At 37.7% G+C, this 23,064-nt stretch overlaps 1 protein-coding gene across 5 annotated transcripts in view; it reads left to right on the top strand.

Moving 5' to 3' along the window:
- Nucleotides 1–23,064, top strand: part of GLCCI1 (glucocorticoid induced 1) — a 50,761-nt gene that overhangs the window by 24,835 nt on the left and 2,862 nt on the right. For 3 of the 5 annotated variants that reach the window (XM_048951840.1, XM_048951839.1, XM_048951837.1), the window contains exons 3-6: nt 2,161–2,247; nt 7,655–7,771; nt 11,038–11,190; nt 17,401–17,611. In XM_048951840.1, coding sequence (XP_048807797.1) covers nt 2,161–2,247; nt 7,655–7,771; nt 11,038–11,190; nt 17,401–17,611 — 568 coding nt within the window. The remainder of the gene's footprint in view (nt 1–2,160; nt 2,248–7,654; nt 7,772–11,037; nt 11,191–17,400; nt 17,612–23,064) is intronic. The other 2 variants (XM_048951841.1, XM_048951838.1) reach the window with 1 other exon arrangement.

The following is a 23,064-nucleotide window of genomic DNA, read 5'->3' on the forward strand; positions in this document are numbered from 1 at the left end:
AGCTCTTTACCCATTGAGTAGTCTGCCTTTCAAATCCATATCTTTCCAATTCAGAAATAAGGATGTGGTGTGGGACCATGTCAAATGCCTTGCACAAATCTAAGTAGATGATTTCAGGTTGCCATTCCATTGTCCACTGTTGCCATCACTTCATCATAGAAGGTCTCTGGATTGGTGAGCCCTTACTGAATTCATGCTGGCTGTCTCACATTCACCTGTTGTCTCACATGTGGCTTAATGTAGCTTCTAGGAGGATGTGTTCCATGATCTTTCCAGACACAGACGTAAGGCTCACTGTAATTCCTTGGGTCTTTCTTTCTCCCTTTTCATAACAATGGGAGTGATGTTTCCCTTTTTCCAGTCTCGGCTCTCTGTCTGACTTTTCAGGTATGGTGGAGTGTGGCTTGGTGACCATATCAGCCAGCTCCCACAGTACCTTGGGGTGCGTGTTGTCTGGCCCTATATAGTTGTATACAGTCTCACCAGGAGGCATCTGAGTTGTGGATTTGCCTGGCTGAGTGACTTGTATTTTCATGATAGCTAAATCATCTATTTAAAGCCCTTCACTCGTTGACTGTTTTTTTCATAACCACATTAAGGCTTCTTTCTCAGATCCCCACGCAGACTCATAATAAATACACAGAAGTCTGACTTTTATAAAGACTTGTTTTCTTTACTGAGAACACGCAGCAAAAAATCAGGGCTGGCAGAAAACAGAAATGGGATATGTGGGCTTATGTGCACAATGTGCCTGTTATCATAATAAATATTGGCACTGGTGCCAGGCTGTAGGCCATATATACTGTAGCAGCTCTCTGATTCTAACAGTGTAGCCTACAACCTGAAACTAAGATACAGTATTTAACGAGTGGTTCCATTCTCTGGGTGCCAGGGAACTGCTTTTGCCCCTTCTCAGAGTAGGAAGAGCGAGGGGCTCTAGGCACTGCTTATTGTGGTACTCTTCAAGGCCATGTCAGCTCTTCTTTATTAGCAGATTTTTATTTTTATTAGCAACCTCTGTGTGAGGGTGCTTCAGAAGGTTCTAAGTCCCAGACAGGAAGCAAGAGTGAGAAAAGCTGTGGAGGATTTGGGTTTCCATGCATAGATGGGGGAAGGCTAAAGGGAAGGCATGTGGAGAGATGGATCCCTGAAGCAGTCTGACCTGCTTGAGTGGAGTCCCAGCTCCCCCATGCAAGTGTCGCCAGTGGTCCTCTGAGGTCACTCTGATTGATCTTGTGGCCATAAAAACCACCTCTGATGAGTTTTCATAGTTTTCAGTGGTATGGTTTCATATCTTGCAGTTGGATTCAGCTATCATCAGTGGAAACTGTTGAAAAAGTCTTGTGACTTTGTGTATTTCTGAGTGTATGTAGCCCTGACTTTTAGCCCCAAATCTATGAATTTTAAGTGTCATTTCCCCTCTGCCAGCCAGTGATTCTTTTTGTTTGAAAATGCTGGTGGATATCCACAGTTTTGTAATACTCCTGTGGTGAATAAACCTAGGAGGTGCAGAGCTGGCTTCTAGCACCTTCTCAGTTTTTGGGTTCTGCATTTATAGCTCCTAAATTCAAGGACTATGTTAGCAGCCTTCTGGGCTTGCAGACAAAGCTGGAAGAAATCTATTCTTCTGCTTGTTAGGTCATTGTCAAAAATAATAAAAGAAATATTGAGTCAGAGTTAAAAGGAATAAATTGATTATATGGCCAAGAACACACGTGGGATTATATGACTAAGGAACACACGTGGGAGAAGTGAATACTGGCTTTTGGTCTCTGATTTCTTAATTTATTTCTTCTATATTGTGGTTTTCTACCTGTTCATTGGGTAAAAAAAAAAAAAAAAAATGTATGCTGAAGCAAAGATAGGAATAGTCAGATTGTTTTTGTAGTTGTCAGGCAGCTGATTTCTTCTTCAGTAATGTTCATTGTCCTCATCTTTTGTAAGCACAAATTTACAAAGCCTTAAACTGAATCATCAGCACAGTTTTTTCTTCAATGATAATATTACTGCTTCATATTAGATTCTTAATTTTTTTTTTTTTTAATTTATAATGCTTGGACTCTAACTTTACAGAAAGGTTAAACCAATAATTTGTGACAAATTTTTTTGTAACCTTGGGAATTCACTATACATGTATATATTTATTTTTTTCTCTTCCAGACACCAAGCTGTTGGGCTGAAGAAGGAGCAGAAAAGCGATCACATCAGCGCTCAGCATCATGGGGAAGTGCTGATCAACTAAAAGAGGTGAGAATTCTTGCACAGTGCAGACTTTGCCGTCTTGATATGGCCAAGACATACTTTTTAATCCCTATCTGGAGTCCAGGAAACTGCACCCTTTCCCTCCCCTCTGTTGCTCTTGAAACAGGTTTTACCTCCCTACTTAGAAGTGTTTTAGAACTGATTGTTGTTTTATGCATGTTGGATTTCCTCCCTTTCTACTGCATGGTGTTGGCTGCAGAGGAGTGGCCAGAGTGAGTACTGAGAAAGCAGCTTGTTGCTGTTGTTTTTGTTCAGAGTTACCTTCATGAGTTTTCTGTTCTCTAGCACTGAGAGAGACAAAGCTTAAGACTCTATGCTGCTATATTCTTGTTTAGAAATTTTGGTTGGGCTTAACAGTGAGGATGGAGAGGATGCCAGTTTCACAAATGAAATAGTAAGGTAAGTGTTGACACATAGTTGAAATGCTCTTCAGTCATATGTGTTCCATTGTAAACTGCAATAGAAGGAAGATAGAATCCAACAGAAGTGGATTTGCATAATGAGAAATTAGGTACAGGAAAATGGTTTTTCAGCACAGTTGAATATGCCCTATGTCAGTCTTATGTACCAATGAACTGCAGTCTGTCTCAAGTTCACGCAGTTCTAGCTTTGGCCAGTGCCAAATACTTAGTCTGCAGTCAGCCTCCTGTCTGTGTCAGGAAGGGTTCAGCCTCTCTTCCAGAGCTACATCTTTCTCTTCAAAAAAATTTTGCAGCTTATTTTCATGTGATGGAGAGTTGAGAAAAAGCCATGTTTTTTTTGAGTCCTTTTTCTGGCTCCTTGTTTTGAATAAGGCATTCAAAAATGAGGACAAATGTATAGGTTGTCTAAGGAGAGGCTGTTATTGGCAGTAGTCCTTTTTCTCACAGCTATTGGTTAGAAGAATAGTTGTCAAAAGCAGTGAGAAGTTTGATTCCTCAAATGAATAAAGAGTAATTTTGCAGTAATTTTGCATTTCAGTGGTAACAATATCCTTGTTTTTAAACAAAAGCACCTGTGCCAAGGAAAGGTGAGGGTTGTCCATTCCTGTCACATTGAGCACCTGTTAACGAAACCCATCTTATCTGATTTATTAATACATGGGCGTTCCAAGTGCGTGGGTGCCTTCATTTTGCAGCTATGAGCAGATACTCAGAACCACAAATTAAGTGCCTAGGAGTTATACAGAAGGAGTCTTGTGTCTGAGAAGTTTTGTCTTAAACATTAGCTATCAGCGCACAGGAATTGAACCAAAGGCAAGAATAACATCTGTGTTTCTAGGATAACACTCTCACTTCTACTGAGAGAACATTCTTCATCATCTGGTGGTTTTGTATCGAGTTTTGCAGCAAGCAGCATTTCTCCACCACCTGGGCTCTGACTATCAGTGGTAGGGAAACCTTCAGTGTGTAGGCAATCTCTGCCATTTGATTGCAGTGATCCGTTTTGCAAAATTGCCATCCTCTATGAGCTGATCACAAAAGAATGACAAGAAATGTAGCTGGTGAGTTTCGTGATTCCTTTCTGATAGAGCACATTAAAGAAAACAGGGGGGAGGTGGAAAGGTGTGTGGAAATAAACTGTTTCTATTCAAATTTTGCAAGAGTTGTTCACGCTAAAACTTGCCCTCATCTCTTTCAGCTTCTGGGTCTTTCCCTTCTGTTTTCCTTTCTCTGTCTCCAGCTTTTCAACACTTTTGTTGCCTTTTCCACATTCGTAGACCCAGTGTCATTCTGCATACGTTTTTTAGCCAATTCTAGTCTACTATTACTTTTTCTTCAGTTACTTTCCTGTTCTTTGTCTGTTCTATCTTTCTGTTGTTTGGTTTCTATTTTTATCCCTTATTTTTTCTTTCCCCTCGCCCGTAAGTCCTGATACTAGCCTGTCTGTCCAAGCATTCTCTGTCTATGTGAGATACTTGCAAGGACATGCAAGTCTTTCACCTTCCTACACCAAACTACTTAATGCCTGCATGCTGTGTGTTAAGAGTTTTTGTTCAATACTAGTTTCTTTGTGACCTGTCAATCTGCATTTTCTGGAAGCAGAAGTTCTCTGAGACAGTTCTATTCAGATCTAACGTTCAGTAGAGAATCATAGAATCATAGAACTATTTGAGTTGGAAGGATCTTTAAAGTTGTATAGTCAAACTCCTCTGCAGGGGAGCAGGGACTCCTACAGCTAGATCAGGTTGCTCAGAGCCTGGTCCATTTGAACTCGAATGTCTCCAGGGGTGAGGCATCCATCTCTGGGCAACCTGTTCCAGTGCCTTGCTACTGTTATTGTAAAGGACTTTATATGCAGTCTAAATCTTCTCTCTTTTTAATTTGAAACCATTTCTTCTTGTTCTATCACAACAGATTCTGTTAAAGAAAGATACTGATACTAGCAAATGTAGCTGTGTCTTAGTTTCACCTGGGATGGAATTGTTTTCTTCAAGGTGTCTGGTATTGTGTTATGGTTTGGTTCTTGGAGAGAAGCAATGTTGATAATACACCAGTGTTTATAATTGCTGCTAAGCAGTGTTGTAAAGGGCCCAAGGAGCTACCAGGGAACTAAGTTAGGACAGCTGACTTCCACTGGGAAGTGAGAGAAGTGAGAGAAGGGACTGGGTGGTGCGCAGGTATCTGCTGGGTTAAACCATAACAGGCTGCCAGTTCCAAACATCTATCTCAAGCATTAGCAAAACTTTCAGTTTGCCCAAGCTTCACCAAAAAAAGGCTTTTTCAAGAAGTAGGTGCATTATCAGGGTAGGGCTCCCAGGCGAATGTTTTGCTTTTTCTTCCAAAGCATTGAAGAGTTAAACAGCATACGTAGAATGATTTTTATCTGCTTTTCTTGGATTAATATATCACTTACATATTTGGAGTTTATTTTGATTGATGTTTGATCTAATGATGCTTTTCTGCTGCTTAGAAAGAAGACTTCTAGCTTTCTAGTTAATTAAGGTTCTTGAAAGCACAGCTACCACTTCCTCTTAAAAGGAGTGGTTTTCTTCAAGTTTGGTAAAAAAAGAAAGACACTTAACAATAAAAAGATGATTTTGTAGAAGAAAAAAAGCAATTGAGATTTCAAGATTAGTTTTGGCAAGTTGTAGATTCACTGTGTACTCTCAGTGAAGAGATGGAGTGCCATTTGGTTTGGAGGGTTCTTCTGCCCACATATTTGGCACTGCTGACTGCCTACTATGGCTGTTATGAATTCAGGTAGCCTGTGCTGGCAAGCCTGTCTCCCATGTCTAGAGGATGAATAAGAAATGGCAGGTTGCTTTTTATGTGCTCATTTTTACTTTCTCATTCTTTTGTCTGATGTTAACTACTGTATCAGAGAAAGACAGGGTTCTTGGGAAATTAGGGTTCATCAAATTCAGGGCTAGGGATATGATCAGAGAAAGTATGTCTGTTTATTCACTGCATTTTGTATTTGGTTTAAATGGCCACATTGCGATTCCAGACAGAAAAGTCAGATTCTTCAAGTTTTCATCTTTCTCTTTTTCCCCAGTGACCTAAGAAGCATTTTGTTTGTTATTGTTATGTACATTGTTATGTATATCGAATGCCAAAATACACATACTCTGGAAGTGGCTGAGAAAACTTTCCATCTAGATGTCCATGATTTAAATAAAATGTAGGGTAATTAACTGTTTCAGTAGGAAGAAGCCCAGAGCATCAGGGGAAGGCAACAGAAATTAAAGCAGCGTTTTCCCTGCCTTGTGTCCTTGCTTTTTGGATATTCTTGTAACCATCCATTTCAGTCCATGGCTGTCTTCTAGTCTGGGCTTCATTTCTTTCTTGTTCTGCTTTTTAAAGATTATCACTTCCCTACACACCCACTTCTCCAGCATTTTTGATCTATGTTGTAGTAGATATACTTTCGTGTTCCCTTAACAAACTGGTTACTTTCTTCTTCATCTGTCTGTTAAGCTGGGTTTTCTATTTAATGTTACTCTTACATGGAGAATCAAGTAGTTCAGGACTTTTTTTCTGTGGAGTTGAGGTATCTTCAAATTCATTCGAAGTTTCATAGTGCCTGAGTGGCACTTTGCTCAAGAGATTTCTCATTCTTTAGCACATTTTTGTTAAAAACTTGGTTGTGTTCAGACTATCTTAATGTATTCTCCAAAACCCATTTGGAAATCAACCCATTTCTGTTATTGAAGATTAGGAGTAGCCAAACATTTCTGAGTAGCAGTTCTTTGAATATGGATTATGAAGTGTGGCAAGACTTGATGTGAAACATTTAAGGCAGATCTGTTGTGTGAGTGATGTTAGAAACAAAACCAAGAAAATTCCAAAGCTTATAGTCAAGCTCCATCAAAGCCTTCACTGAGCACCGTCAGCTCTTGATGCTGAAAAGTGATGTGAAATGGCTCTTTACCACGGTGCTGCTTTTTTGCAAGGACATTAGGGATATATTTAACTACTTGGACTTGACCGCAGAGTGAATGCACTTGAAGTAGTCTCAACTCAGGGGATACTTTCCAGCTGATGAATTCCATGTGCGCTCATATCTCCTTACTTCAGATTTTTTAATTGTATCTCTAGCTGTGTTTAAAATAACTGGGGACTTGCATGCGTTGCCTTTTATGCCAGCATGCTGATTGTGAAAGAGTGAGCGTGAAGGGAAAAAAAAAAAGTACCCTGGTTTAAGGAAGTGTCTGTACCTGTTGTCTAAATTTGCATATCATCTAAGTTTCTCAAACAATGCTGAGAGAGTTAAATTCTCTTTCATGTAGAAACTATTCAGGGGTAGTAAGTGAAAGAATTCCTGGATTAAGTGCTTTGATTTCTATTAATGAGCAGGTCAAGTGAATAATGGTTGTAGTTGCATTTGACCTTTAAAATATATGTTGTTCGCTTACACATCTTTGCAACAGACATCAGGAAAGGTAATTCTGTCTACTTGAAGAAATCTGTGATAATGTAGCCTGCAGGGAAATATAATTAAATATATTAAGCTCTCCAAGATGAAGCAATACATACTGATTGACAGTTGTTTGTAGAGGTTCTTTTGTTTTAATTATGAATTATTGGAAAACTTTGCTTTGGCTCAAGGTCAAATAATTTCGACTGTAGGCTTCACAGTCTCTCAGTTTAAGCTAGTTCTAGGCCAGATATCGTTGTAAATTGTTACTAGGGATACTTTGCATCAGTTATTACAGTATTTCCTTGTAAATGAGGAAGTTTATTAGTAAACTGAATCTGCTTGCATAAGCATGTTGGTGACTAGGGCAGTTACCTTGGAGAAAGTGTCTAGTAGGCAGTTAATGTTCATACCTCAAAGGTAGACAATCCACTATGCTTGTAAAATTCTCTAAAGAAGACTTTAAAAACATCTGTGATTCACTTGATAAAGAAAGATAAACAGATCTTCTTTTGATAACTCATTAACTCACTTCACCTGAACTTCTTTCCAGCAGATTGCCAAATTGAGACAGCAGCTTCAGCGCAGTAAGCAGAGCAGTCGTCATGGTAAAGAGAAAGAACGTCAGTCACCTCTCCATGGCAACCATATAGCAATCAGTCAGACTCAGGTAAGTAGACAGCTGCTTATATTAACAGCCTCCTGGTTTATCAGTGTTGGTTGAATAACTTGCTCTTTCTTCCCATCTTTCTTCTGTTTGCTTCCTTATGTGGTACACTGAAATGCTTAGCAACCTGATACCATTGCATCTACACTGAATTTTATCTGATAACCATCATATAATAAAAGAAAGAAGGGTTGCAGCAGGATATAAACTAAAATAAAGATGCTGTAAAAATTCTGTGAGTGGCCAGATAAGACTGTCTTTCCGGGAATACATGTTTCTAAGACTAATTTTCTTGGTACGCTTTCAAAGGTCTCTGCTCCTCTGGAGGGTTTTTGCTTATCAGCTACACAACCCAATTTCATCTGAGCTCATTTTATAGGTAAATAAATAAAATGTACCAAAAGTGAGCAGTCTGGATTGACAGCTCAACAATTGGTAAGTCTTTGAGCAGCAGACAGAACTTTGAACGGGACTTCTTAGAAGGTATTTGCATTGAGATTACAGAACCCAGTTTTCTGCTTCTCTGAAATGAACGGATTTGTTGCAAACAAATATAAGTAAGGCTTATAATTCGCCTTATCATGTATTCATCAGTAGAAGACTGGAGCATTGCTTTATCCAGTATTTAAAGAAAGATCTCATTTCCTTGTCCATTTTGGGAGCTTTTCTGGTAATTTGCTTATTGGTTAACTTGTGGCCAGAGAAGCAATGATTCCCTGTGATTGACAAGTTAAAAAAGAATACTGTCCTGTCTGCTTTCTAAAAGGATGACGATAATTCACCTCAAATTTAATTTTGGTTGAAATCAATGATGCTTACCAGTTATCCCATCCCTGAAATAGAGGGCTGTTTATCTTTTACACTACAGGGTATGAATCATCTTCATAACTTTGCCTAGGACGTGCCTTTTGGTTGTTATGGTAGTCTAGGATCATTGTCAATAAAAGATTCTGTGCTCTAGGATGAGAACCTTCACATAATTCTTTGTGGTAGCAGTGCCTTACGTGAGGTAGAACAACATTGCTATGTTACAGTATGTGTTGAGAGCTTCCATCATGTCCAGATTATGTTGAAGCGTTCTCATGTTTTATATCAGTGAGCAATGCAATGACTGTCAATGGGCAGTATGATGTATTCTTCTCCAGCAATGAGTTTATTACACCAGCTCTCCTTTTTCTTTCTTTCTAATTTATCCTCTGATCTCTCTCAGGCTGCATATACCTGAGGAAACACTTCTTGGTGAATCAGGAATAGGACTGTAATCCCTTAAATTCTCTGGAAAGTAAAGCTCAGGCTCCTAGTCTGACATCTTCTGTGTTGTTATTACTTATCTAAAATGATTTGAAAATGTATGCAAATCTTAATAGAGTTAATTGTTTTAGTATTAGCCTGGCTAAGACAGCTTTGATTTTTAGATCTCTTCGTGTATCAATTACAAAAGCTTGCCTGTATTCTGAGAGTGTCTTTCTCATATTAAAAAAGATGCTGATGCTATGAGTAATAGCTTTGAGCAACTGCCTGGGTAAATTACCCAAGTGTGAGCCTGATTCTTAGCAGGGTGCAATGAAAGATGCCGCACACAGTGTTCTGTAAGTGTCACAAACTGGCAGTGGAACTGAAACTGGTTCTAAAGCTCAGGCGAGATTCTGTTAGTGACTTTGTGAACCCTTAAGATACCTGTAAAAAGCAGTTATCTTTTCTCATTTGACAGTGTGAGTGTTTGAGTCCTGATTAAATTTCGCCTACAGTGGATCCTTAATTTGGTCTCCATATTGCTAAGAGGCAGCTATTTGATCTCCTGAAATGTTTGCACTGTAGTTGTATTTCCTGACAGCTTTTTAAAATAGTGTTTTTAAAAGAAGGAGTTGTGCCATGATGGCTATTTATTCATGTTGGCTGATTCCTTTATGTTCCTTCTGCTTGGATAAAGTCTAGTGGTTAAGATCTGGTCTTGTGATGTAAGAAATTGATGTTCTTCCTGAAACATTTATGTCTCTATAACAAAAGCTTTGCTGCATTTTTTTAATAGAAAAGGATTTTACTTTCGATCTCAATGTAAGCTGTTGCATGTACCTATGCCATTGCTTATAGTAAAAGCAGTCTGTCACAAACTGAAACCCACCTAAGGTGTATGCTTGATGTAACGTTCTTTAGCACTGGACAATGTTTTGGATTCTCAAGAATGTGTTTAACAAGGCCAGTGAAGTTTTCAGTTTTCCTGGGACCTCCAAGGGATGCTATTCTGCAGGCAGTGTTTCTTAATGCTCAAACAAAAAACAAAGCAACAAAAAACAGCAAACAAAACAGAAAATGAAATGAAGCAACAACCAGAAAACAACAGCCCCTCCCCCCAACAGGCTGATTCACTGAATCATGAAATGACAAAAATTTGAGTTGGAAGGGACCTTTAAAGGCGATCGAATCCGGCTCCCTTGCAGTGAACAGGGACAGCTACATCAGGTTACTCAGAGTCTCATTCAGTAATCTCTCAGAGGAGTCCACTGGTATGTTTTACATTTTATCTTATCCTGTGATTCTGTGAACAGCAGGAAAATATATACTTGGAATTTATGACTGTTAGTGTAGGTGCAGCTGCTGCCAAGCTAAAATGTTCAGAGTTGACTGTGCAAGACACGTGCTCTTGTGAATGGATCCTTCTTGTAACAGAGTTCCACTCATTTTTTTTTCTGAAAACCATATTTGTATTTTTTTTACGTGCTTGATTCTTAAACTCCAAATGTTTTCTCTTAAGATTTTTGACACAAAGTTCTGAGATGTTAGAAGCTACTGAAATTAGAGGTTTAGAATGAATGCCTTATTTTTCTTTAACATAAACCAACCAAAAGAGGTTAGAAGTGCATTAAGCAGATATTTCATTTGAGTGGTTAAGCTTCAGGAATGTTGCGAAATGCCTTTTGGATCACTGTTAAACCATCCACGTCAGCCCACCGCGTGCACCGCATCCCCTAGTGTGTATTCTGTAGTCAGTACATCTGGAAAGACCGTATACCTGCCTGCCTACTGACAAATGAGGTAGTAGAATGTTTTTATTATAGAACTCTTGTGAGTCAAGAAGAGGTGATTTTAGTTGGCCTCTGATTTACGCAAACGCTCCTTTTTAGTTAAACGTGCCAAGTAAAGATGCTCTTCTAGATGGCAAAATTAATACAGTTTCTTAGTTCACCATCTTAAGGTTCTTTAGTGCTGATCTCATACTTCAGTTTTATTCTGTTTTCCAACTTCAAATCATGTGGCTCTCTACCTTCTAGGCTTCTATTTCCAGATCAGTCCCTATGCCACTGTCAAACATTTCAGTGCCAAAATCAACTGTTTCACGTGTGCCATGTAATGTAGAAGGAATAAGCCCTGAACTGGAAAAAGTGTTCATTAAGGAAAATAGTGGAAAAGAAGAGATATCCAAGGTAAGCTTATATTAATGTGTCTATAGTGCCTTTCTCTTTGTGACCTACAAACACATGAGAAAACTCCCTCATAGCAGAAATTATTATTAATTTTCCTCAGACTGTTTAAAAAAAAAATTTTGTTTCAGTATTTTAGGACTGCTTGTTCTTCAGTTTATTTTTAAAGGCCTTTTAGTCAAACATTTTATTTAGAATACCCTTTCTTTAGAGAACCTGTAAGTTTTTATGAGAAATGTATGCACTTAAATATTCAGCTTACCGTGAGTAAGTAGAAACTGGGAGATTAATTTATTTGCTTTATTTTATGTGCTTTTTCTTAGGTAAGACTTAAGTTTCCTGTGCTCTGCTGAGCTTCTTGGTTTTAATGCATTTCTTCAATAAACTAAACTGAATGTGAACTGTGTAACTTCCTTAAAACACTGATCTGTAATGGGGGATCTCCGTATGGGAAATATAAGCTAGGCGCCTGAGCTTGTACATATGAGAGATCTGGAGTGTTGGAATTCTCATGGAAGAGTACTAGAGTGCTTAAATAACACTTAAAATGTGAAATGCTTTGCAGCCACCCTGTCCTAAATCACCAATGAATAATCTCTGCTGTGGGATCAACTGTTTCTTCTAATTCTCTAATTTTTTTTACTTGTGAATGGTCTTCTAATAGCACTTCAGTGCACAAAGCAAGCTACAGAACTTTAATCAGAGGTATAAGATTCCAAAATCTGATGTTTGTGTTTCTTCACTATGGCAGTAAAGTTTAAAAATAAATAAATAAAAAGCTTTGGAGTATTCTTGGCTTCTCCAGAGAATTAGCTGTGTTTTGAATGAAATACCTCAGTAGTAAAATGTTTCATGCTAGATTGCCTTTCCCAAAGCTGTCTCATCCCTTTATAAGAATCTGTGTTGTAAGAAGGGGAGTAGAGACAAAAACAAACAGAAAAACTCCAAAAGTCCAAATCAATAAACTCTGTTAGCTCCAAAGAGTATAAGAAAGTGTATTGTATTGCCACTATTGATATTGATATGGCCAGAGTTGTGATGTCTTGTGGTTGAAGGAGGTTTAATTTATTTATCAGACAAATCATCTTTGTAAGTGCTGTCCTTAGGCTTTAACAGCTCATTACTTCAGATGCAGAACCCAATCTTATAAGTTACTGAATGTACTGGCTCTGACCCAGCCAAACAGGCACATTCTTAAGTGCATTGTTGGACTGAGGCCAGATATGTTCAGCAGTTTACACAACCAAGGCAATAGTGAACCCGTCATCTAAACATCTAGCTGGGGAGAATCTTCAGACACAAAAGAAAGTCATAAATTAGGCGTTGCCCTTGAAGTCCATCTTTGTGAGCAAAGGGTTGTTTCCTGTTATATAACTGCTAATTTCTGTCAGATCTCTTCTGGTGGGAACTAAAATGGGACTCCTAGCACTGTCTTAGAGCTTCTTACATCTCACAGTTTACTTATGGAAGATCATAATAAAAGTGATTTACTAAATCTTACCGCTGGTGAACTTTCCCCAACTGCAACAGTTTAGCTTCTTTTTAGCCAGGGGGTGTTGGTTGGCTGGGTTAAAGGTTAGAAATTACTGAACAAAAGATAAACCATAGGAATCCAAACTTCATTAGTTTCACTGCTAGTGAAACAATTTGTTTTTCTTTCAATTTTCTGACTTTCCTTCTGGTTGAAATGTTCTATTTTAAAAAAAGATCTAACAGTCAAAGGTAAGTGGTTGCCTTGGGTGATACATGAAGGACAAACTTCATTATAAGCTTGCTTTTGATATTGGTGGGCATCTAAATTCTCAACTGGTTTCTTCTAATCTGCTTCTAAATTTACTTCCTAGTTTCAGCAAGTGCATCTTTAAAACTTCGTGTTAATCAATCCAGCTGCTTAAATCTCTTGAAGCGTGTTGTGCATCTAAATTCATGTCGTAGAGAAGAGTAGTTACCTTCATTTTTTTTACATGCAGTTTACTATCTTAAGTTGTATTCAATTTTAGCCGTATGTTAATAGCTTTCTGATCTCATCAGTTTCCTTTAAATAAGCATGTTTGGAATATCTTAAGTAAAACAAAATGCATTTTAGTTGGTCAACTCTTAAAAATTATAGTTTAGTGTTCTTGACTTTTTTTTTGCCGTTACTATTTCATATCTTCAGTATAAACTTGTGAATTTTTGAACAAACTGTTTCTGGGTTTATCACCTTGAAATAGGTGATGCATGGGACAGAAGTAAGCTTATGGTTAAAGTAGATCTGGTTTTATGGATGTTTGAATTACATTTTAAATTAGCTGCCAGTTGAAATTGGAAACCAGCGGAACTTTCCTCTCACATTCACACTTTCTTCTTTAGTCTTCAGATACACAAATAAATTTGATTTATTTTTATACTTTTTTGATTTTGGGGGTAGGATATTACATACTTTATTTTCCCTTTTGCTGACTTGAATTTTAGCTGTCCTACTTCTTAATGTATGAATTGATTTGGAATGTATTTCTATCTTTTGCTGATTTTGCTAACTGAATTCTTTGGAAACCTTCTTCACTTTTTTTTTTTTTTTTTTTCCACCCACGGTATTTTAATAATAGGAATTTTACTTCATGGAAGGGTAATTGTGGAGTGATTAGCCTTGTTATTTTTACATGCTTCATAAAGATAATGGATGGTACAGTAACGTCATTAGGTCTTTCTTTTAATAATCTAATTGACTGTGAAGTTTAGTGATATGTGGTCAAAGCATTTCAAGCATTTCTTCCTTTTTGGTTTGGCCACGTGTGTGTATGTTTTTCAGATCATCTCTCTTGCTTAGCTGGCTGAAGGCATTCTCATTTTTATTTCATAAAAACAGTTAAAGTTGGCATTTAGTTTGGAGTCCCTTTTTAATAGCGTTTTTGTCCTCAGGTTTACTTAAAAATGTCATTTCATCTTCTAATGCCTTTATTTAAAGATTCTGGATATATTTTCCTTCCTGGTTTATAATTTGGTGACCAGCTTTCCAGGAAATTGTAGTTGTCTCTGTGCCCACCACAAATTGTACAAGAGAATCAGCTTTCTGTGAAGTTGTCTGGCCTTTATTCATTGCCCTGTTGTGTTTCTGCAACACAAATGTTGGAGACTTTGAATAAGATGTTCCCCCCAACTCACCACAGTATCTTGCTTAATTTCTTTTGTTTCTGGAAATAGGTAGTAAAATGCTTTTACGTACCTATCAGAAAATTCAGTCCAGTAATAATTGTTTTTGATTGTTTTTCTAATTTGAACAGCTGCACAGGGTCTATACCTTAATCTTCATATCCTTCATCTGAAAAGTTTTGGGTTTTATTCTTCTGAATGCTCCTTGTAAGGAAAAGTCTCTTCAGGATGTGATGGATTTTTGCACTCTCATGTTGTCTAATTCATTGATGACTGTATTTATGCTAGAAGGCAGAAGCAATTTCCTATCTCTGCCTTTGTGCTCCAATCTGGAGAATAGTTTTTAAATTAAAAGCATTGAATGCTTTACTCTGAAGAAAACGCCTCTCAAATAGATGTAAGGCATTTGAGAAACATTATTTGTAAGGTTCCTGTTGGTATATTATGTCATAGTAGAATTCCTGATGCTACTCTGTAGGACAGTTTTAATTTGATTGATACTGAAAAAATCTGGTGATTTTTAATTGCATTAAGAAGTGCATGTTGTCAAATAGACCATTTCTGTACTTTTGCAGGGAGGTATAAGGACAGTTTATGACTATATCCAAGAACATACTGTCTCATAGTGGTTGTTGGATGTTTTGTTGGAATGCCTTTGGAATAGAATTAGTACATGACTGAATCCTCCTGCAGGAAAGAAAAAAAAAAGTATACAGAATTCTGTAATTTTCAGCCATTTTCCATGCATTGAGAATTATGACAACTAGTAGCAGCTGTACTCAATTATAGTTACCCTATTTCTTGTGCTTTAAGATTGTGAGGACTTGGGTTTTTAAAAATAGTTTAGGCATAACTCATGGAAAGTAAGTTCTGAAGTCTTTTTTCATGTTGATCATGTTTAAAAATTGAGTATTTCAAGTTGATGTTTTCACAAAGGCTTATGGTCTTGTAAAAAAAAAAAATCGGGCTCAGTATTAAGGGGAAGAAATACAGAAGCACAGTAATTTTTGAAGCATTTTCAGGCTTTTTCTGTTATTTTACTTTAAAGAGTGATTAAATATGTATCTTTGTATACTTGCATGTATTTCTAGAGGCGTATTGAAAAATGCAGATGACTTTCTATGCCTTCAATTTTGATTCAGCAGAGGCTGAAATAAGCGATTTGGGATATGCTTCTTGACTACATAAGACTATGGTGTTTCTTCAGGTGTGGAAATCTGTGCTATCCTGAAGTCTAATTGTGTGATTACTTACTGCTTTTATTCTCTCTCTGGAATCCTTGCTTTACCTGCTCTGTGGTATGTGCATGTAATGAGCAGCCATTTGGTGTTTTCTCCTCATTAGATGTGTGTCATAATGTTCACTACTAAACCTTGCTTTGAAGCCAGAAATCTGAATTCCTTCATGGATTTTTTCTTACTATATATTAAGAGTGTCTCTGAAATTTGTTTTATTTTTATCACACCTATGTTAGAAGAAAGGTGATATTATTTGCCTTTTATGGATGGAGAAACACAAATCCACCAGGCTTTCATAGTGTGCTTCTTCAGGTAGCTCAGGATACTGCATGTGTTTTAGGACTTCAAAGTGCGGCTCTCACAGTTTCCTTCTCCATCTGTGAATGATGAAGACTTTTGCAAATCAGTCCTGTATAGACTGGGCTTCCAGAAGAGATATGATAAAAGAGAAGAGTTGGATCAGATAACTTTGGCCTCTTGTAGAATCTTTGTGTCAGAAGCAGATTTAAAAAAAAAAAAAGCTGATCTGTGTGGCAGTTCTTTTCTTTTTGTTAATTACGAGACTAATTTTCTTTCTACAGCTTCAGTCTTGTTTTCTACTTCTGTCTGTGTAGTAATACAGGTCTATCTTCAGGTCTATCTTGTGCATTGAATGAGTCATGGCCTGTTGGGGGCAATGGGAATAGCAACACGTGGTCCTGTCGTAATATACAACATGAGCTCAGCTGTTGAAACAGCTCTATCCAAACTTTTGAGCATTTGATGTAGCAACTGTAATATTCCCCTTATAGTGTATTGCTTGGCTTTTAAATGAAATGTGAAAAGGTATTAGCTAGAAGCCTTGTAAGAAGGAAAGGATTTTCTAACTCTACTAGGCCTGCCTCTGTATAATTTGATGGCTTTCTACATAGGCTGTTGCTGAGAAGGGAATATTGTTTCATATCCTCTTTATTAGCAAAAGCACGTTGTGTTGAATTTTAAGCTCTGGAATTGGCTGCTCTAATTTTGGTACATATGGAAAACAGGAAAATGAAACACAATTCTTCACTTGAAATGAGAAGGAAGGAGGCCTGACATTTCCTATCTTGAACTTTTGATCATTCCTCTGTGGCTTGAAATGGTCCTTAGTGAAGCAAAGCTAGAAACATCTATGCTGTATGTTGCAGCATAGGGTGCAAGATCAACTGGCTGGTGCCAACTAAACTGATATGAGAAAGCAGTGCTTATCTCTTCAGTTTGAAACAAGCTTGTGAACCTTATATAAGCCTGTACATGTTTTCTTTTAGTTCTGAATTTGTTGTAAGCCAGCTACAGAAGTGAAGGTTGGAAAGTACAGGAGTGCTAGAGAATTACAACCAAACTTGGATGGTTTCATTTGTAATTGTAATTCAGTTCATTGTTAGGCCAATAATATGCTATTGTATTAGAAATATCTCTTATCCAGGTGAGACCTCTGTCATGGTACTTGTTTATGCTCTGTGCTAACTGTTACTGAAAATTATTCTCTTTAGTATAATGAGATCTATTGATTTGAGGAGGAGATTGCTTTCTAAAATATCAGAAAAAATGCTAAAAAAAAATGCTGGCAAGTGTAAATCAACAACAAAGTATACCTCTTTGTTAATTTAACTCCATTGCATAAGAGCATATCGTTGTCTTGGGAAATCTGTGCATTGTCCCAGCATTGAGCATAATTAATGTATGTTGTGCATTTTGAATTGCATTATTTTCTTCCCCAGAAGTTGTTTCACAAATGAGCTATTTAGATTTCACCTGTTCAGTTCAATTACGAGTACTAGCTGGATCTTTTCTCAGAAATCTGAACTGCTTGTTTCTCTTGCAGCCGTTGGATATCCCTGATGGTCGAAGGGCCCCGCTACCTGCTCACTATCGTAGCAGTAGTACACGAAGCATTGACACTCAGACTCCGTCTGTCCAGGAGCGCAGCAGCAGCTGCAGCAGCCATTCACCATGTGTGTCTCCCTTTTGCCCTCCTGAATCTCAGGATGGGAGTCCTTGCTCAACAGAAGACTTACTCTATGACCGTGATAAAGGTGAGAGTAGAATGGCCCACCTTTACCTATGGGAGGCATGTGATGTCCTGCTTTTACAGTTACCTTCATTTTACTCATTACATCAGTTTTTGTTTCTGTTTGATTGTTGTGGAGGGATTGAGGATTTACCTTAAAATTGGTTTTGTTTGTTCACGTATCTTTTTCCCTCTTGTTTGTGAAGCTTCACAAACATCTTCCATAAATACGTCAGAGGAGCACAGCAAACAGTTTTACCCATTTATGAAGATTCGAATGCAAAGAATTCAGAGTGTAACGTGTTTGTTTCAAAAGGGTTTCAAGAAGGTTTGTGATAGACTGTGTATTCATCATAGGTGAGTTATTTACTGATCAAAACAGTGAGTTTTTGGACTATTTTATCAGTACTCTGCTTCTGAAGTCGCATCCCATTTGAAGCTATTTGGTGCGGAACTCATATCTGAGTTTAAAAAAATCTGATGGAGAGTAATTATCTGTCTGCATATGTTGTTCTAACAGAAGAAAAATTCAGTGTAATTTCTGTGCTAATATGTCAATATTCAGTGTTTTGTCTAAGTTTGAAAAAAGTAGTTTTATGGAGGGAGTAAATCGGAATTTCAGAACAGAGTTAATTTACAGACAAGACAGTGTGAAAATGAGGCACCATCATAAAAAGATTGATTTTGAACAATTCTTTTTACAATGAAATGATTCTTGGGTTTCTGGTTGTCTAGACTTGAGCTTTTAATCAATGTAAATATGAGCTTTATTTTGGAAAAATGCATTTGGGAGAGATGTGCAAGCTAATAGCAGTATGTTCACAGGAAATGAAAGCTAAGATTTTGATTTGGCATAGATTTACTAATGAGCTGAAAGCAACAGTATTTTGAGGTTACAAGCTAAGATTTAAGCACTTCCTGCAATTATTTTCTGTTTGATCATCCTTAAAGTAATCTTAATTCTAAGTGATAAGCTGAAGTGAGTAAGATTGGGGCAGAAGAAATTATATCATAGATCATAGAATGGCCTGGGATGAAAAGGACCTCAAAGATCACCCAGTTCCAACCCCCTGCCGTGTGCAGGGTCACCAACCACCAGACCAGGCTGCCCAGAGCCACATCCAGCCTGGCCTTGAATGCCTCCAGGGATGGGGCATCCACAACCTCCTTGGGCAACCTGTTCCACTGTGTCACCACCCTCTGTGTGAAGAACTTCCTCCTAATATCTGACCTAAACCTCCCCTTTCTCAGTTTGAAACCATTCCCCCTTGTCCTATCACTATCCACCCTCATAAACAGTAATTCTCCCTCCGGTTTATATGCTCCCTTCAAGTACTGGAAGGCCACAATGAGGTCTTCCTGTAAGTTAACCATAAGGTCTTATCCCAGCACAGAGTGATAGGTGGTCATGTTCCAAAACCAACTGTGGTTATTATTTTTCCCCCCTGCTACTTTCCTTTCTTACAGTATGCATATGTAGACATCCACTAAAGTACAAGCAGTCAGGGAAATGCCTTGACAGGTAAGTTTGTTGTATCTATCCTTAAAACATACATATCTTAAAAAGTGATAAAATACGCAATTATCACAGTGAGTGTAGTTTTTTAGTGGTTTTTAGTGGCACTAGCAAGTGAAGATAATTTGAAATATTGCACTTAATTTTCTCAATGATTTTCAGGGTCTTTATGTTCCACCTGTGATGATCTGAGCAGTTCGCTGGAGTAAAATCCATTGCTGAACTTCACAATGAGTAGATGGATATGTATTTGTGGTTTCAATCTTAAGACTGGCTTTAGGTCTGTATCGAAAGTCTGCCTTTGTATATAGGTGATGGTGATAAACAGGAAGCTTTCTAGAGTTAAACTTAATTATATTTTTAAATTAGTTTAGGCTTTATGATACCCTGCTTATGCAAAATAAAAGCTTGAATTCCTCATTGCAACTTTGTTCTTTAAGGACAAGATAGAAACTAGAAAAACACATAGCAGTTTGCCAGGAGCAAATACTTTGTTCAGAGGTTATAGAAGTAGCATCAGTGGTTAGGAAGTGTGCCCTTCCCTCTCAGAACATTGATGTCACAGGTTGGTCAGAATGTTAGCTTCAGAAGAGTTAAATTGTAGCTAAGTGAGTGATACAGGTAGAAATTGTAAGGAAAGAAAAGGATTTTGAGAGTGATTTTATTAACATCTGTTATTGATGTTAACAACATTACAAAACAAACTTTTTTGTGCTCATCTTAAAAGATTCTGTTGTGCTACAGTATAACTTATGTAACTTTGCTGCAAGACCTGCTAAGTTCTGAAAAATGTTTTTCTACACATAACCAGAATTTAGGCATTTTAAACTTAAGCTTTTTTTTTTGTTGTTACTTGTCTCAAGATGGAATTTTATTTTTCTCCTTGGTGGAGTAACTTAATTTTCCATTAAAATATGATCATCAGCTTAAAATTAGCTCCTGAGTGTGATTCTGTGTGGAGAATGAGGGTCAGCAGTTTGACTGAGACACAGGAGCAGTGAGAGGAGCCAGCACTCTGTACAGACAGCGCTGCTTTACATTTCCAAAGCATCTTTTATTTCTTGTGCAAAGCTGTGCTTTGGCCTGAGGCCTTCACAGCTGCTCTTTGGACTGCATCAGCTGTTTGGTTTAAGTTTCTGCAGGGAGCTGCTAAGTCTATTGAATTTTTCAAAAGAAAGTGAAAGATTTCAGAAAAGGGTCACAATACATCTCCAAATAGTGCAATGATACCAAATGGTAAAGATCAGAGCAGAGAGAGAAGGGTGGGAGAGTGTATTTTCATGGCACCAGGCTTTGTGATTTGTTGTGAAATACTGTCATTGCAAGCTAAACGACTGCCTTGCTCCATTAAAGCTACTGCTTTCATTAGATCTGTTTTATGATATCCTTCTTCATGAGACTAACATGTCCCACATATTTAGTAACAGAGGTAAAATTCAAAGGCATCTGAAGGCATAAGGATTCAGTGATGTTTGTTTGTTTGTTTGTTTTTATGTGAAAATAATGTAACCTGCTTCCTAGGGATTTTTATTCTGGTACTTTTGTGTAGGATTGAATATTCCTGCTGCTGTTAGCAGGCTGTAACAAGTAATCTGTTCATGAAGATGCTATCTCTTGATCTGGATCTCATTTTCTAACTTCTGGGTGTCTGATTCATAGTTTTTAAAATAAAAATGGTATGAGAAGTCTTTGGGTAGTCTTAAAAAAACAAAGGCGTTTTTGAGCTGGAAAATCCTTTTGAATGTATCAAACCAAATCCCAAGGCTCACTGGCCAAGTTATGTCACTGAAAAGAGAAAGTTCTTTACAAGCTGTTTTCAGTCTGTCCGTTGTAATATATGCAAGCTAAAGTTAGTGGTGTTGAATGTTTTTGTTACAATATTATTTTTCAGTGTCTAATTATGAACTTAAACATTTTCTAGATTATAGAATATGTCAGTTTGAAATATGTTCAGGAATTCTGTGTAATAGGGCTCCCTATTGTCTTCAGTGTGGTTATGGTAACAAAGCTCACTTTAAAGGTTACAGCTGTTAATCTTCAATCCTAATGGTAATGAAATGTGATTAGTTTGTAGAAATATGCCAGAGCACACCCTACCGGTGGGAGGCTGGAAGGTGCAGATGCCAGATCATGCATTGCAACCTCTGAGAAAGCCTATAAAAAATGAAAAACAAATAGCATTGTTTGAGAATATCCCTTAAATGACACTGCAGATGAGTAATGATGTTATGATTCATTGCTTAAGGCCCGATAGGATACATGGCTGGAGACTGGCTTAAGCTTCACACTTCCTCTTACCGCTACAGCTGGTGGCTTTATTACCAGCACCCTTCCATTATTACACTCTAAGTGAAGAGCTAACAGCGAGCTTATACGTGTCAGCCTCCTGTGCTTTTCAGATGCTAGTGTGATGTGTGTTTGGTCACAGTGAAAAGCTAACCATTTAGTAAGCTTTAAAAGCTCAAGGAGGCAAAGGGGGAAACAGATTGGTTAAATTATATGATTTTTTTTTTTTTTTACTTGTTTAACAGATGTTCTATGTAGAAAGTTTCTGCCAAACAGGGCTAAACAAACCAAAATTTATTGAAAACTGCACTGGCTAGACAACACTCTGAATCTTCCAAGAGCTGACTTAACTTTGAGTTCAGTTTAATTCTTTCCTTGGATGTACCCCCACAGTTTTCCAGTATTCGCTAGAATGAACAGTAGCTCATTTTATGTCCCAGAGTTTTTTAATAGAAACTTGGATCTTCAATTTTAAATATGGGAAGGGGGAAATAAACTGTCGGGGTTCTGTTAATGATTTCTGTATTCAGAATGAGCTATGAGGGCCAACCGTGGAAAGATTCCAGAAGACCATCATGTGCTCAGCAGGACAAATACCTGCATTGTCTCTAGACTTGTTGCCTCCACACAGTTAACACCAAAAATTCTGTAAATGGAAGTTGTATTCACCATGCAGCAGGCAAGAGCTGAATAATCACTATACAAAGGTCTACTTTGACCATCTTCTCATACCTTTGACAGTAAAATAGGATATGTGACATTGGAGCTGATTTGTGTCTCACTGATGGTTCAACACCTCTAATGATTAGACTCTGTATTTGAGTCATACGTATGCAAATGTTTATGTAGTTACCATTTGCAAATTCTTAAGAAAAACTTACACGTTTCAGTGAACCCAGATTGTAATGCTTGAAGCTTTGGTTGGTTTTCCAGTGTTGCTGAAAAGGCACATTTGAACAGCAACAGAATAAGGAAAGATATCAGAGTTAAAAAGAATAAGGTACACCAGACTGGTGAAAATACTTGAAAGGAGCCAAAGTAGGAGCTACAATTTCTCTTCATTGCTTTTTCTTGTAAGTTGCTAAATCCTCCTTAACCTTGCCTTTTCGTTTCATTTTTTTAAATTGTAAGCCCAAACATTGAACAGGGAGCCACTTGTGTTGGCCTCTTGCTCTTGGAAAAAGTAGAAGCCACTGCAGAAGGGTCAATTTCAGTGAGTAATTATTTTTGCACCTACTTTGTTTTCTTCTTGAATTCAGTGTCAACATTGTCAAGGTGAAGGAAAAGGTTCACTTTAAGGTGAACTTTTCAAACTTTTGTTCTTCTGACTTCACTAGAGATGAGTCTTATTTCTCAGACTTGCCAGGAAATGCGAAAGTCTGCCTGCTGTGAAGTCTGTCCTGTGTCCTAGATGTATGTGTCTTTAGTTCTAGGTGTGCCTAGTAACCCTCTGCAAAACACAAAGGCAGCTGCAGCCATTAAGAATAGGTAGGTCCTATCGTTAGTGATGATGAGAGTGGAATTGTGGAGGCTTTATTTTGGATGCTAAGAGAATTAAACTGTAGAGCGAATGAGGTGGGACATTATAATGATGACATACCAGTATCTGTATCAAAAATGTGTTTTGTTTGCAAATTTTGAGCTATTATTGAAACTAATGTGGTCAGCATACCTGC

This window comes from Lagopus muta, chromosome 7, assembly GCF_023343835.1.
Source record: "Lagopus muta isolate bLagMut1 chromosome 7, bLagMut1 primary, whole genome shotgun sequence".
Taxonomy (NCBI): domain Eukaryota; kingdom Metazoa; phylum Chordata; class Aves; order Galliformes; family Phasianidae; genus Lagopus; species Lagopus muta.